We start from the raw sequence: 11,845 nt of genomic DNA, 5'->3' as shown, positions 1-11,845 counted from the left end.
GTCAGTTCCAACTCATAATGACCCATTATTGGGTTTCTGAGCAGTGGCTGGTGAGTTTGAACCAACGGCCTTATAGTTCAAACTGTTGTTAAGGTCGGTGCTTATCCTATGGTGCCATACCATGACTTCCGTGTTTCCATTAGTCATGAAAACAATTCTTAATCTGCTTATCTAGTTAGAAGTTCCTTACTTTTCATTAAATAATGAAATATGCGTCAGATTAAATAATACTAAAGAAAATGCAAAAGGATGTTTTACCTCTACTGAAACTCAAGAGTTTGTTAATATGTCCTTCTCTTATTCTTATTTGTAGAAAAGAGGCTTTGCCTTTGTTTTAATGCAGACATTTGCATTTTCCTATTAGGCTTAATCCAGTGAAGCCAGGTTTCACTCTATCTTGAGTTTCTTGCTCAGTTCCCAGTTTCTCACTATCTAGCAGAGTTTCTCCAGAGGCCACTGAACATTTACAGAGAGCAGCTGCTTTAGAAATAAACACCAGTTGTTGGCACTGGAAACCGCATCAACAAGTAAGTTGCTTTGCCTTTCTAAGGCCAGAGCTTCTGAAAAGTTAGCAACAGCACCAAGAAAGACGTAACTTCAGAATGACTCTCATGTAACATAAAATTAGTGACCTGTGCTCTTAATTTGGAAATTAATTCTTCCATAAATTGCATTCTATCGGAATAAAGAATCTCAGCTTATAAGCAGGTGTAGCCATTAATAGTAAAGCAGTTTGTTTATGCTGATGTTTTTACTGCTGAGAAAAGAAATTTCAGTCTCAGTCATTTTGAAAGCTGGAGCCTACCTCAAAAAACCTCAGTGGCTGTCCCATTGAGAGCCCTACAATTGAGCACAGGCTTACTGAGTATCACAATGTGCAAGCTGTGCTTGGAAAACTGGGAAATACTCAGAACACTGACTTGATCTCAGTTCAGTGTATGTTTGTTATGTGCCTCCACTACTATATCTCCCTAACTTGCCGTGTTGGGCTGTAAGTACCATAAGACAGATTTTTTTGTTTTTTAAACATAGTGGCATTTGATTTTCATTTGATTTTCACAGCAGCTTTATGAACTACGTGTTTGGATTCCTTTTAGAGAAGAAGAAGATGAAGACATCATAGATATCTGTGTGGTTGACTATTATGGTGAAAAACAAAGGCTGAGCTGATAAAAGTAGGGGAAGAAATTGACTAATAATTATATGAACTCCAGGCATTGAACCTGGCATATTCATGCATCACCTCATTTGTAAAGATCCTGGTTTGTGATTCGTCATGCTAGACATACTGTTTAATAACGTGATCTTTCCATTTAATATATTTGACCACTTCCTGTGGTACTAAGTATGGTGTTTTCACATTGCTTTTAATGGCTACTTGATTTATTTAACCATTTTCCTTATAAATGAGATGTAGTAGGGGTGGGCACATGTTTAAATATATGATATTAAATGCAAAAACCTAAACAGAAAAGATGAATAGTTTTGAACACATAAATTATTTAAAAAATCCTTGGAGGTGTCTTGGTGGCATGATAGTTTAAGCATTGGACTGCTAATGAAAGGTCGATGATTCAAACCCACCAGCTGTTACATGAGTGGAAGGCATCCTATTTCTATAAAGATTTACAGCCTTGAAAAAACCATATAAAAACTCTACAGGGCTATTCTACTCTGTCTTACAGGATCACTCCAAGTTGGAATTGACTCCGCAGCAGTGAGTGTGGCCGACAAAATAACTATCCATTAAAATAAAAGGCATGATCTCATTTAATTCTCACAACAGTTTTATGAAATAAGCACTTCGATCCCTTTTAAAGAAGTGTAAACATCGATGGATTTCTGTGTGATTATCTTGTTGGAAAGCGAAAGCTGATAGAATGGGAGAAGAGAGAGGGCGTAGCTTGAGATTAGTTTTTACAGCAGTCTTGGATATGAATCCCAGCTTTAAAACTTCAAAGAAGGTCTTGGATGAACTTCAGTGTATAGACAGTTAAAAAGATTACATTTTCATTCCATCTTTTGAAGTGTTCAGTTTTATACCCTTTCTCATAATAGCTGTTGTGACAGCAAAGGATATCTTTTTCAGACATGTCTTCAAAGATATGTCAGGTATGTCTTTAAATGCAAAATTTCAGAGACATCAGTGACAGGCAGATCAGATACTGATTACAATAGTTATATCCTTTAAATAGCGGAAATTATGGAGGTCTCATTTAAATATAGAGCTCCCCTAGAGCAAATTGTATAGATCATTAGCTACTTATTCGAGTGAGTGAGGTTGTGGGGAGTGCACCAATTTGCATTGGCTGTTTTCAGTTAGATGAAATGAAAGATCAGTTACAGCTATCATTAGCTTATCAGTGGTAAAGTCCGGAATGAAAAATTTATTATGTAAATGTTTTCAGATCATATTTAGGTGAATCCCATCAAGTTAAAATTCCCACTGCATCTTTTGTATGAGCAGATTGCTCATTAGTTGTCTATGATGTTTCTGTTCAATCGATGTGAAATTTTACTTAAAATATGGATATAGTATTTCCATCCTCTGGAGTAACAGAATTTATAATAAGTACTTACCTTGGTACATTTACAGAACCATATTTAATAGGCCTTCCAGAGCTCTGGTAAATACAGCCATTTGGTCTGTTTTCTTTGAATGTTTGTCTTCTGGAAAAGCTGTAGGAAATGCAACGATCATCTTAAAAGTTTTTTTTTTAATTTAGTACTATTGCTTTTTTGAAATTTAACACAAGGCTCAAGGACTATATAATCTTTATTAATTGCAATCAAAAGAGATTTTTAATAGTAACTTAGTTTTCTGATGAGGTGCTATTGGATAATTATTAGACTGCTAACCACAAGGTTGGAAGTTCAAACCCACTAGCAGCTCCTCAGAAACTGTGTACAGGCTCGCTGTGTGTTTTAACCAACTTTACAGAATGAAACAACCTGTATATAATATTTTAAATCTCATTTTAATTTTGTTAAGATTTACGCAACAGAACATTTGGTCATCCAACGATTTCTACTCGTATAACTTGGTGACACTGGTCCCAATATTCCAGGTGTGCAAATATTGTCTCCACTCCCACACCTACCCCATTTCTAAGGGCTCCTTTCTAATTCACGTAAATTCACTGCCTTCTTAGTTTGCTGACTAATCCTTTGAGTTGCTGTTGTCAATTTGATCCTATATATTTCTTACAAGATCCCAATGCTCAAGACAGACATTCCGTAGTAGTTAATATAAACTGCTGTTTGATTTAAAGGAAGACTAAAAGGATGTTTTTGGCTCAAGATTTAATGATTATCTCAGTGCAAAACTCTCCAGATTTATCGAGCTCAGTGGTTCCAGAGGTCTGAATTTTATGAAAGTTTAAAAAATTATTTTGTGCATTTCTCCCCTTTGATGAGAACATTCAGTGATTTTAGCTGAGCATCATCCACTTCTTGTGGTCTCATGGCAAAATAGACAGTTTTCATTGGAGACAGCTAGCTACATAATCATTTCTTCCTCCTATTCCTGACTCTCTTTACTCTGTTATTCCAGGAAAACATCAACCAGTTATTTTACCTTGGTATAGAGTATATTTTCATAAGGGCATTTTTTAAATTATTTTTAAACAGATAAACAATCAGATCCTGTATGGAAGGAGTCACCAAAATGCATCTGCCATAATTAAGACTGCCCCGACAAAGGTGAAGTTGGTTTTCATTAGGTAAGATGGACACCTCTAGTTTTTCAAAATCACAGTAATCTTTTTTGGAAATGTTTTTATGTGCATAACACTATTATGTCTGTGATCCTAACAAAACCACTTTCTGTTCTAAAAAGTACATTTTGATTTTCTGTCACTTTAACAAAAGTGTAGAGTGTTTCTGTCATGAGTTTCTCTTGTGTCACATATTAGATTCTGTATTTGAGGCAAATATTTATATTGCAATTATAAAATGTATACGCTTCCTGGGTTTAATTATCTTGTTTAAAAATATAGTAGAAATGTCTTGGAAAAGCGGATTCCTCAGTTCATATCAAACTTTAAGGGGCCTTGAATAACCAAAACAAACTTCGGAAAAAAAAAAGTAACAAATTAGCAGGACTCACGCTGATTTTAAAATGCTACAGTAATAAAAACAGTATGGTACTGGTATAAAGGAGCTCTGGTAGCATAGTGGTTATGAGTTGGAATGCTAACCTCAAGGTTAGCAGTTCAAAACTACCAGCCATTCCATGGGAGAAAGATGAAGCTTTCTGCTCCCGTTAAGATTTGTAGCCTCGGAAATCCTATATAGGGTTCCTATGAGTCAGAAGTGACTCCACGGCATATAATGACCACAACTTGTATAAGAATCAATACCTAGACCGGTAAAATAGAATTAAAATATGGAAATAAGCTGATCAATCTATACCCAATTCATTTTTTTAACATGATGCCAAATCTATTAATTGGGGAAAGAATCGTTTCTTCACTTAATGGTGCTGATACCACTGGATTTCTACTTGCAAAAGAATATGCTGAACAGTTTTCAGTATCCTAGACAGAAAGATAATTTAAAAACTGCTACAACAGTACAGTCATAGGGTTCAAGCCTGATTCAGGTAAAGTCGTGGAACGAGAGATATGGTTGCTGACATCTGATGGGTTTTGGCTGGAAGCAGAGAATACCAGAAAGATGTTTACCTGTGCTTTGTTGACTACACAATGGCTTTTGATTGTGTGGATCATGACAAGCTACGGACAACATTGCAGAGAATTAATATTCCAGAACACTTAATTGTGCTCATGAGGAACCTGTACATAGACCAAGAGGCAGTTGTTCAAATAGAACCAGGAGACAACAAATGGTTTAAAATTAGGAAATGTGTGTACCAGGGTTGTATTCTTTCACTAGGTTTATTCTGTTGGTATGCTGAGCAGATAATTCAAGAAGCTGGATTATATAAAGAAAAACATGTCATCATGAATGAAGGAAGACTCATTAACAACCTGTCCTATGCAAATGATACAACCTTCCTTGCTGAAAGCGAAGAGGACTTAAAATACTTGCTAAATGAAGGTCAAAGACACAACCTTCAATATAGGTTGCACCTCAATTTGAAGAAAACAAAAATCCTCACCACTGGATCAGTAAATAACACCCATATAAATGGAGAAAAGATTGAAGTCACAGACTTCAGTTTGCTTAGATCAACCATCAACACTCATGGAAGCAGCAGTCAAGAAATCAAACCACATCTTGCATTAGGCAAATTTAGTGCACAATAACTCTTTAAAGTGTTCAAGATAATAGATGTCCATTTGAGGACCTAAAGTGTGCCTAACTCAAGCCATGGTATTTTCAATAACTTCATATACATGTGAAAGCTGGACAGTAAATAAGAAAGACCTTAGAAGAATCGATGCATTTGAGTTACGGTGTTGAGGAGAATATTGAAACCACTATGGACCGCTGAAAGAACAAACAGATCTGTGTTGAAGAAATACAGCCAGAATGATCCTTAGAAGACAGGATGGCCAGACTTTGTCTGTCACACTTTGGCTGTATTATCCTGAGGGACCTGGATAAGAACATCATGCTTGGTAAAGTAGAGGACCAGCGAAAAAGAGGAAGACCCACTAAGGAGATGGACTGGCACAGGGGCAGCAGCAGTGGTCTTAGTGTAGCAGTGATTGTGAGGATGGCTCACGACCAGGCAGTGTTTCATCCTGTTGTGGTCACAATGTGTTGGTACCTACTTGATGGTACCTAATAACAGCAGGAAGAAAGACCTGGCAATCTACATCCTCAAATCTGTCAGTTTTATCACTGTGGATCACAGTAGTCTAATTTGCATCTGATCCTGATAATGGTGCAGAACTGGAAGTACTGCATTATTTTGTATGGGGTCACCACAAGTTTGGGATTATCCTAGGCAGCTAACCATAACACCAAAGACCCATACCTCATACCATGTACAATGATGAACTCAAAACAGATCCATGGCCTAAATATAAGAACTAAAACTTTAGTAGCCAAAGTTTTAGAAGAACTTGAAAGCTTCAAGATCTTCTTAAAGGCAATGGGATTTTAGATATGGCACTAAAACCATGAGCAACAATTGAAAAAATAGAGTAGACTTCATCAAAATAAAAAAGTTTGAATGTGGTACGTGCTAGACTGCTAACGAACGCACCAGCTGCTCCTCAAACTCCATACAGTGTTACTATCACTTGAAACCAACTTGAAGGCACTTCACAACAACTACTTACAGAATTTATAAGCAACTCTTAGAGTTCCAAAAAGATGACCAACTCAATTTCAAAATGAGCCAAAGACATGAGTAGACCTTTCTTCAATCCAAAAGATATACGAATGGCCACAAAATATGTGAAATGATGCTCAATATCATTCATCATTAGGTGACGATAGATCAACACCCACAGATGGCTATTAAAGAAAAACAAAGCAAAAATAATAATAATAACCGGAAACCACTTGTTGAGTAATTTAGAACACTTACACGTTGCTAGTGGATGTAAATATGAACAGCTCTGAGGTGGTATCACCCAGTCACCACCACCTCCCCACAGTCACCTGTCAGTTCCATTGGGTGGAGAGGAAGGCCTCACCCTGGCCAGTGAGAAAAGTAAGAGCTTTGGAGAGTGTGGGAGTGGCCGTAGGGCCTGGAAGCTCAATGTTTGCCTCCCCGCCCCCACCCTGTAATGGGGGTTATCCTATTTACATGGGGAAGGGGGGGTGTCTGTGACAATAGCCCTAGTGGTGCCGCTGGCTACTACCCATGACACAGTCAAGTATGAGGATCATATCAGAAGATGTATATGACACTTAACACAGGGACCGACACATCAGTGCTGTCACATGGTTTTTGCTACTGTTACAAGGACTGACATTAACATCACTGTGAACATTTCAGTATTTGTGGGGCATTTATTGTTCATACTGGGTATCTTAGTCTGGGATTTCTAGTGAAGTGAAAGACGTGAAACATACATGTTTATATATATGTAGAGAGAGAGAGAAGTTCCTTATCAAGGAAGTGATCACAATTGTACAGTCCCAGGTCCCCAGTAGGAGAGTGAGAGAGAGAAAGACTTTCCCATGTGTCTGTTATATTGGGAGCAGGCCACACACCCAAGGAAGCACCTCTTCTATTGATTGGTTGCTCATAGCCACTCATTATAGAGGTAACTATGCCTGTATTTGGTTTCATCACCATGGGAATAAGCACATCTTACCTGCTAAATCATGGCAATGCTGGCCTAGTCAAGTTGACACAGAACCCTAACAACACTAGGTCATCCCATTTTGGAGAGTGCAGAAAGAACATTGAAGAGGCTCCAGAGTAAATCATGCAATATAATTAAGTAGTTGAGAAATAGAACCCTCCATCAGTAATGAAAGGGCTAATAATTAGAAATTATTTAGATATAGAGAATGCTGAGTAGAAAGCTTAAAAAAAGAAAAAGTAAAGCCCCATTACTTTAATTTCTGATCCTTTGTGTTTTGATTGCTTAGAAGAGGGCAGAATGAAGGAAAGATTTTGTTTAGTAAACAAATGTTTCAAACAAAATTGAAGATGTCACTGAATGCTTGTTTACTACAAGAGAAATTTTGAAAACTTAATGTATGGTTAAAACTTGTAATCTTATTATAAACCTTTCTGGCACCACAATTAGTGTCACATATACCACGCTGAATGTGCCAAATCTCATCTGATCTCTGAAGCTTAGCAGGGTTGGGCCTGGTTACTACTTGGATGGGATGCAGCTTGGGAATACCAGGTGCTGTAGGCTTTGGGAGCCCTGATATGGCACCTTAGCACTGAACCGCAAGGTTGGTTTGAATCACATGGTTGGTGGTTCAAACTCAACAACATCTCCTTGGAAATGCTATAAAGGGTGCTGTGAGTTGGAATCCACTGGATGACACTTTAACAACAACAATAACAACTTAACATGTGGTAAACATTCAGAAAACTTTATTGAATTAATTTCAACTCCAATCGTAGATTATTATATTCTCCAAAGACAGTGATCATATTGTTAGTTTGACAAATTTGTCATACATCAGCTCCTCTTCTCACTTCGTTCCCTAATAGTAAGCAGTGAACTGCTAACCACAAGGTTGGTGGTTCAAACCACCAGTCTCTCCTCGGAAACCCTATACAGGGCTGTTATGAGTTGGAACCTACTTTACAGCCCTTAACAACAATATTCTATAGGAAGAAAAAATATAGAGAGATAATTCTGAACAATCTAGTGTCATATCTAATTTTAGACTAAGCAATGGAAAATGAAATTGAATCAGGAGAGAGGTTAGCTCTGCTGACAGCCATTTTTTGATTCAGCAGACAAATGCTTGTTAATTTATGTGCCAGTATTTTATTAGTTTATTAATGTGTTAATTTCTAGAAGGCATGATACAGTTCATGTGTCTAGAAAGTCTTTCTTGAAGATATAAATTCTGTTCTAAAGCATAGATGAACTGTGATGCTTAGTAATTAAAAGAAGAAACACTGTATTCATCTAGCCTACATTTGAGTCCCAGGTCTCTAATAATCCAATTCTACAAGCATAATCATTTTCATGGTCTTTACTGTGGGAATTATATAGCTGTCTCCTTGGAAGCCCTATACAGTGTCACTATGAACAGAACTGATTCAATGATAGTTAACAACAACATAGCTTAAGTTGTTTTAAAACTTATGTATTAGCAATTATGTATTAGTGCCTATAGGAACATAGTTTCCTGGCAATATGAACTCAACAATACTTGCTTTGGTGTGGTGATGGTAGTGGTCATAATGATGATGAAGGAAGAGGACCACAGGTGAATAGGGAAGCAGGAAAGAGGAGTGTAAAATCATGTGGGAAACCATATCTGACTTCCCCTGGCTTCATACGGTGTAACGAGAAACTCAAAATCAGCCCAGGATCAATTTCTGTGAAGTGAAGGTCAGACATGCTTCCAGTCTACAATCCTCTTTACCCTAGTCTGATACCAACCATCCCTCCCACAGCACTCTGCTTTACATCTGGGTTCAATAATCCACCGCAATGACCACACAGAACTCATAGCAGTACTCATGATTATGAGGTTTGTTAGGGAAGTGAACAGGGTACGATTCAGAAACAGAGCCAATTCAGTGCACAGCAGCTTTCTAGTCAGAAACACCTCTTCCTGCCATAATGCAGGCACACCTCACTCTTGTCTTTGGCCTCTCAGCCATGTGGCCCCTTAACGTCTGTTCTGTTCAGGCAAGTGATACAAAGCTCTTTCATCCAGTCTGTGGATATCTGTAGGCACTCAGCTTTACTCAGTCCTTGACTTCTGCCATCTCACCTTGCTCCACTAAGCTCTTCCTTGATGGTCCTGGGATCTTCCATCTCTGCTTCTGAGATGGCTCTTTTTAAACCTACCTGTAGGGCAAGACTAGCCAATCCCAGCCTTACAGTACTGTATATCTTATTTGCATGGTGGTTGGTGGTTATGTGTCATGGAGTAGGTTCTGACCCTGTACAGGGTTTCCGAGGCTGTAAATCTTTATGGGAGCAGAAAGCCTCATCTTTCTCCCGTGAAACAGCTGGTAGTTTTGAATTGCTGACCCTGACATTTGCAGCCCAGTTCATAGCCACTATACTACCAGAGCTCCTTACCTCATTTGCATGGTCCCACATAGTCACTTCCTGGTAATTAAACAGACTTTGGATAGAAAAGCCATATCAAATAAATTCAAGGCACGTCATGGCAGTAAAACACAAAGGAAAGAAGTCAGGGAGAAGGAAAGAGAAAGAAAACTAAAAATGAATCATTCTCAGATATATAATAATTCTAGAATTTTATTGTATGAGGAGACTTTAAAAATTTGTGGGGAAATTCCAATATATTTTCATTCAATTTTCCATCAACTTTTGGTAGCCCTTATATATCTGTCTGCGAGGGATATATATGAAATATGTAAAAATATTACTGGAAAATGTTGAGTAAGACAGGTGGCTATCACCTGCCTAAAGTATGTCTTCCAGTGCCATGTCAGTGTATCAGTTTAAAATTCTGAATACCAGGCCTGGCATTTTAATTCAAATATAACCAAAACTCAGTATCATTGAGTCAAGTCTGACTCTTAACAACCCTAGACAAAGTGCTCAAGTCTATAAATATTTATAGAGGCAGGCAGACAGCCTCATTGTTCCCTGTGGAGCCAACTGCTGGGTTTGAACCACCAACCTGGTGGTTTACAGTCCAGTGCTTATCTTATAGCAAGCACTGCCTGGCTCCTTAACAAGGAATATGGTGGTGGTTGTGTGCCACTAACTCATAGTGACCCCGAATAGGATTTCCAAGTCTGTAAATCTTTATGGGAACAGAAAGTCTCGTCTTTCTTCTGTGGAGCGACTGATAGATTTGAACTCATGACTTTGCAGTTAGCATCCAAGCATATAATACAACTATGCCACCAGGGCTCCTTAACAAAGAATACATTGCTGCTGTTGTTAAGTGCTGTTGAGTCAGCTCTGACTCATAGTGACCCTGTGCCAGGTTTCCCAGGGTTTTTAGAATATTTTCAGGGGCAGAAAGCCCCATTTTTCTCCCTTGGAGCAGTTGGCAGCTTGAACCTTGGAATTTGTGGTTTGCATTCCAGTGCTTTTCGTATGGAGCCACTGCGCTTCCCACAAGGGATAGATTGTTGTTTGTTGTAGAAATTCCATGGAGTTGGTTCCAACTCACAGTGACCCTGTACAGGGTTTCCGAGAAGCACCTGGTGAGCTTGAACTGCTAACTTTGCAGTTCAAACTGACCTTGCAGCCCAGTGCATTAACCTGCAGTGCCACACTAGGACTCCAAGGAATATGTTGTTGTTTTTAATGCCACCGAGTCAGTTCCGGTCCATACTGACCTTGTATAGGGTTTCCAAGGAGTAGCTGGTGAGCTTGAACTGCCAACGTTTCAGTTCAAATGGCTTTGCAGTCTGATGTATTAACCCACAACACCACACCAGTGCTACTTAATTAAGGAAGATATAAAGAAAAATTTAATTAACATGAATTAATCCCCTGGTCAGTAAAACATAATGTCATAGAATTTATGGAGCAATATAACAAGCTTGATAGTTTGAAGCATTCAAGGAAAGCAAACATAGAAATTATTTTATTGTTCGCTAGCTTTTATCCATCACCAGTTGAGTGATTTGGTAGACTTGCGCTGTATTCCTGTTTTCATGCATGATGACCTTTGCATTTTAACTTCTGTTCAACATTTCCTCTTTTTCATTCTGTAGCTGATTGTCTATTTCATTATTCACTTAGGTACACGTTTCAACCTTTGCTCAAGATATTACCATTATTGGACTATTATTAAGATGACATTAATTTTGGCTATTTGGGGACCAATTCCTGAAGAAGTTAAAATTAATTTGCTGTCAAGTTTCAGGACTCAAGTCAATCATCTAAGCACAACAAGATTTAGTTCTACTTTTCTTTTAATGTAGCTAGACTTACACTGTGTTAAGGAGTCCTGGTGTGGCACTGTGGGTTAATGTGCTGGACTGCAAGGTCGGTTTGAATTGCAAGGTTGGTTTGAATTGCAAGGTTGGCACCTCAAACTCACCAGCCACTCCTTGGAAACCCACCCTATGTAGGGTCGCTATTAGTCAGAACTGACTCAACATCACTTAACAACAATATACTGTGTTAAAATGTTACATTAAAAACTAATTTTTAACTCTAGACTCATGGAAAAGAGAAAGACTGAGTGCTGGCTGTCACGAAGCAGGCTTGCAGAGTGTGCCCTTTGGTTGTTTAAATTATTATATATTCTTGAGTGTTTTTGTGTACATCTT

General features: G+C 38.2%; 1 protein-coding gene across 1 annotated transcript in view; it reads left to right on the top strand.

The window, feature by feature from the left end:
* INADL (InaD-like (Drosophila)) overlaps positions 1-11,845 on the top strand; it is a 383,821-nt gene that overhangs the window by 269,635 nt on the left and 102,341 nt on the right. The window contains exon 27 of the mRNA XM_006862480.1: positions 3,631-3,722. Coding sequence (XP_006862542.1) covers positions 3,631-3,722 — 92 coding nt within the window. The remainder of the gene's footprint in view (positions 1-3,630; positions 3,723-11,845) is intronic.

The sequence above is a fragment of the Chrysochloris asiatica genome, unplaced genomic scaffold (genome assembly GCF_000296735.1).
Source record: "Chrysochloris asiatica unplaced genomic scaffold, ChrAsi1.0 scaffold00048, whole genome shotgun sequence".
NCBI lineage: Eukaryota > Metazoa > Chordata > Mammalia > Afrosoricida > Chrysochloridae > Chrysochloris > Chrysochloris asiatica.
The sequence above is the reverse complement of the archived record's forward strand: the minus strand, read 5'-3'. Positions and strand labels throughout refer to the sequence as shown.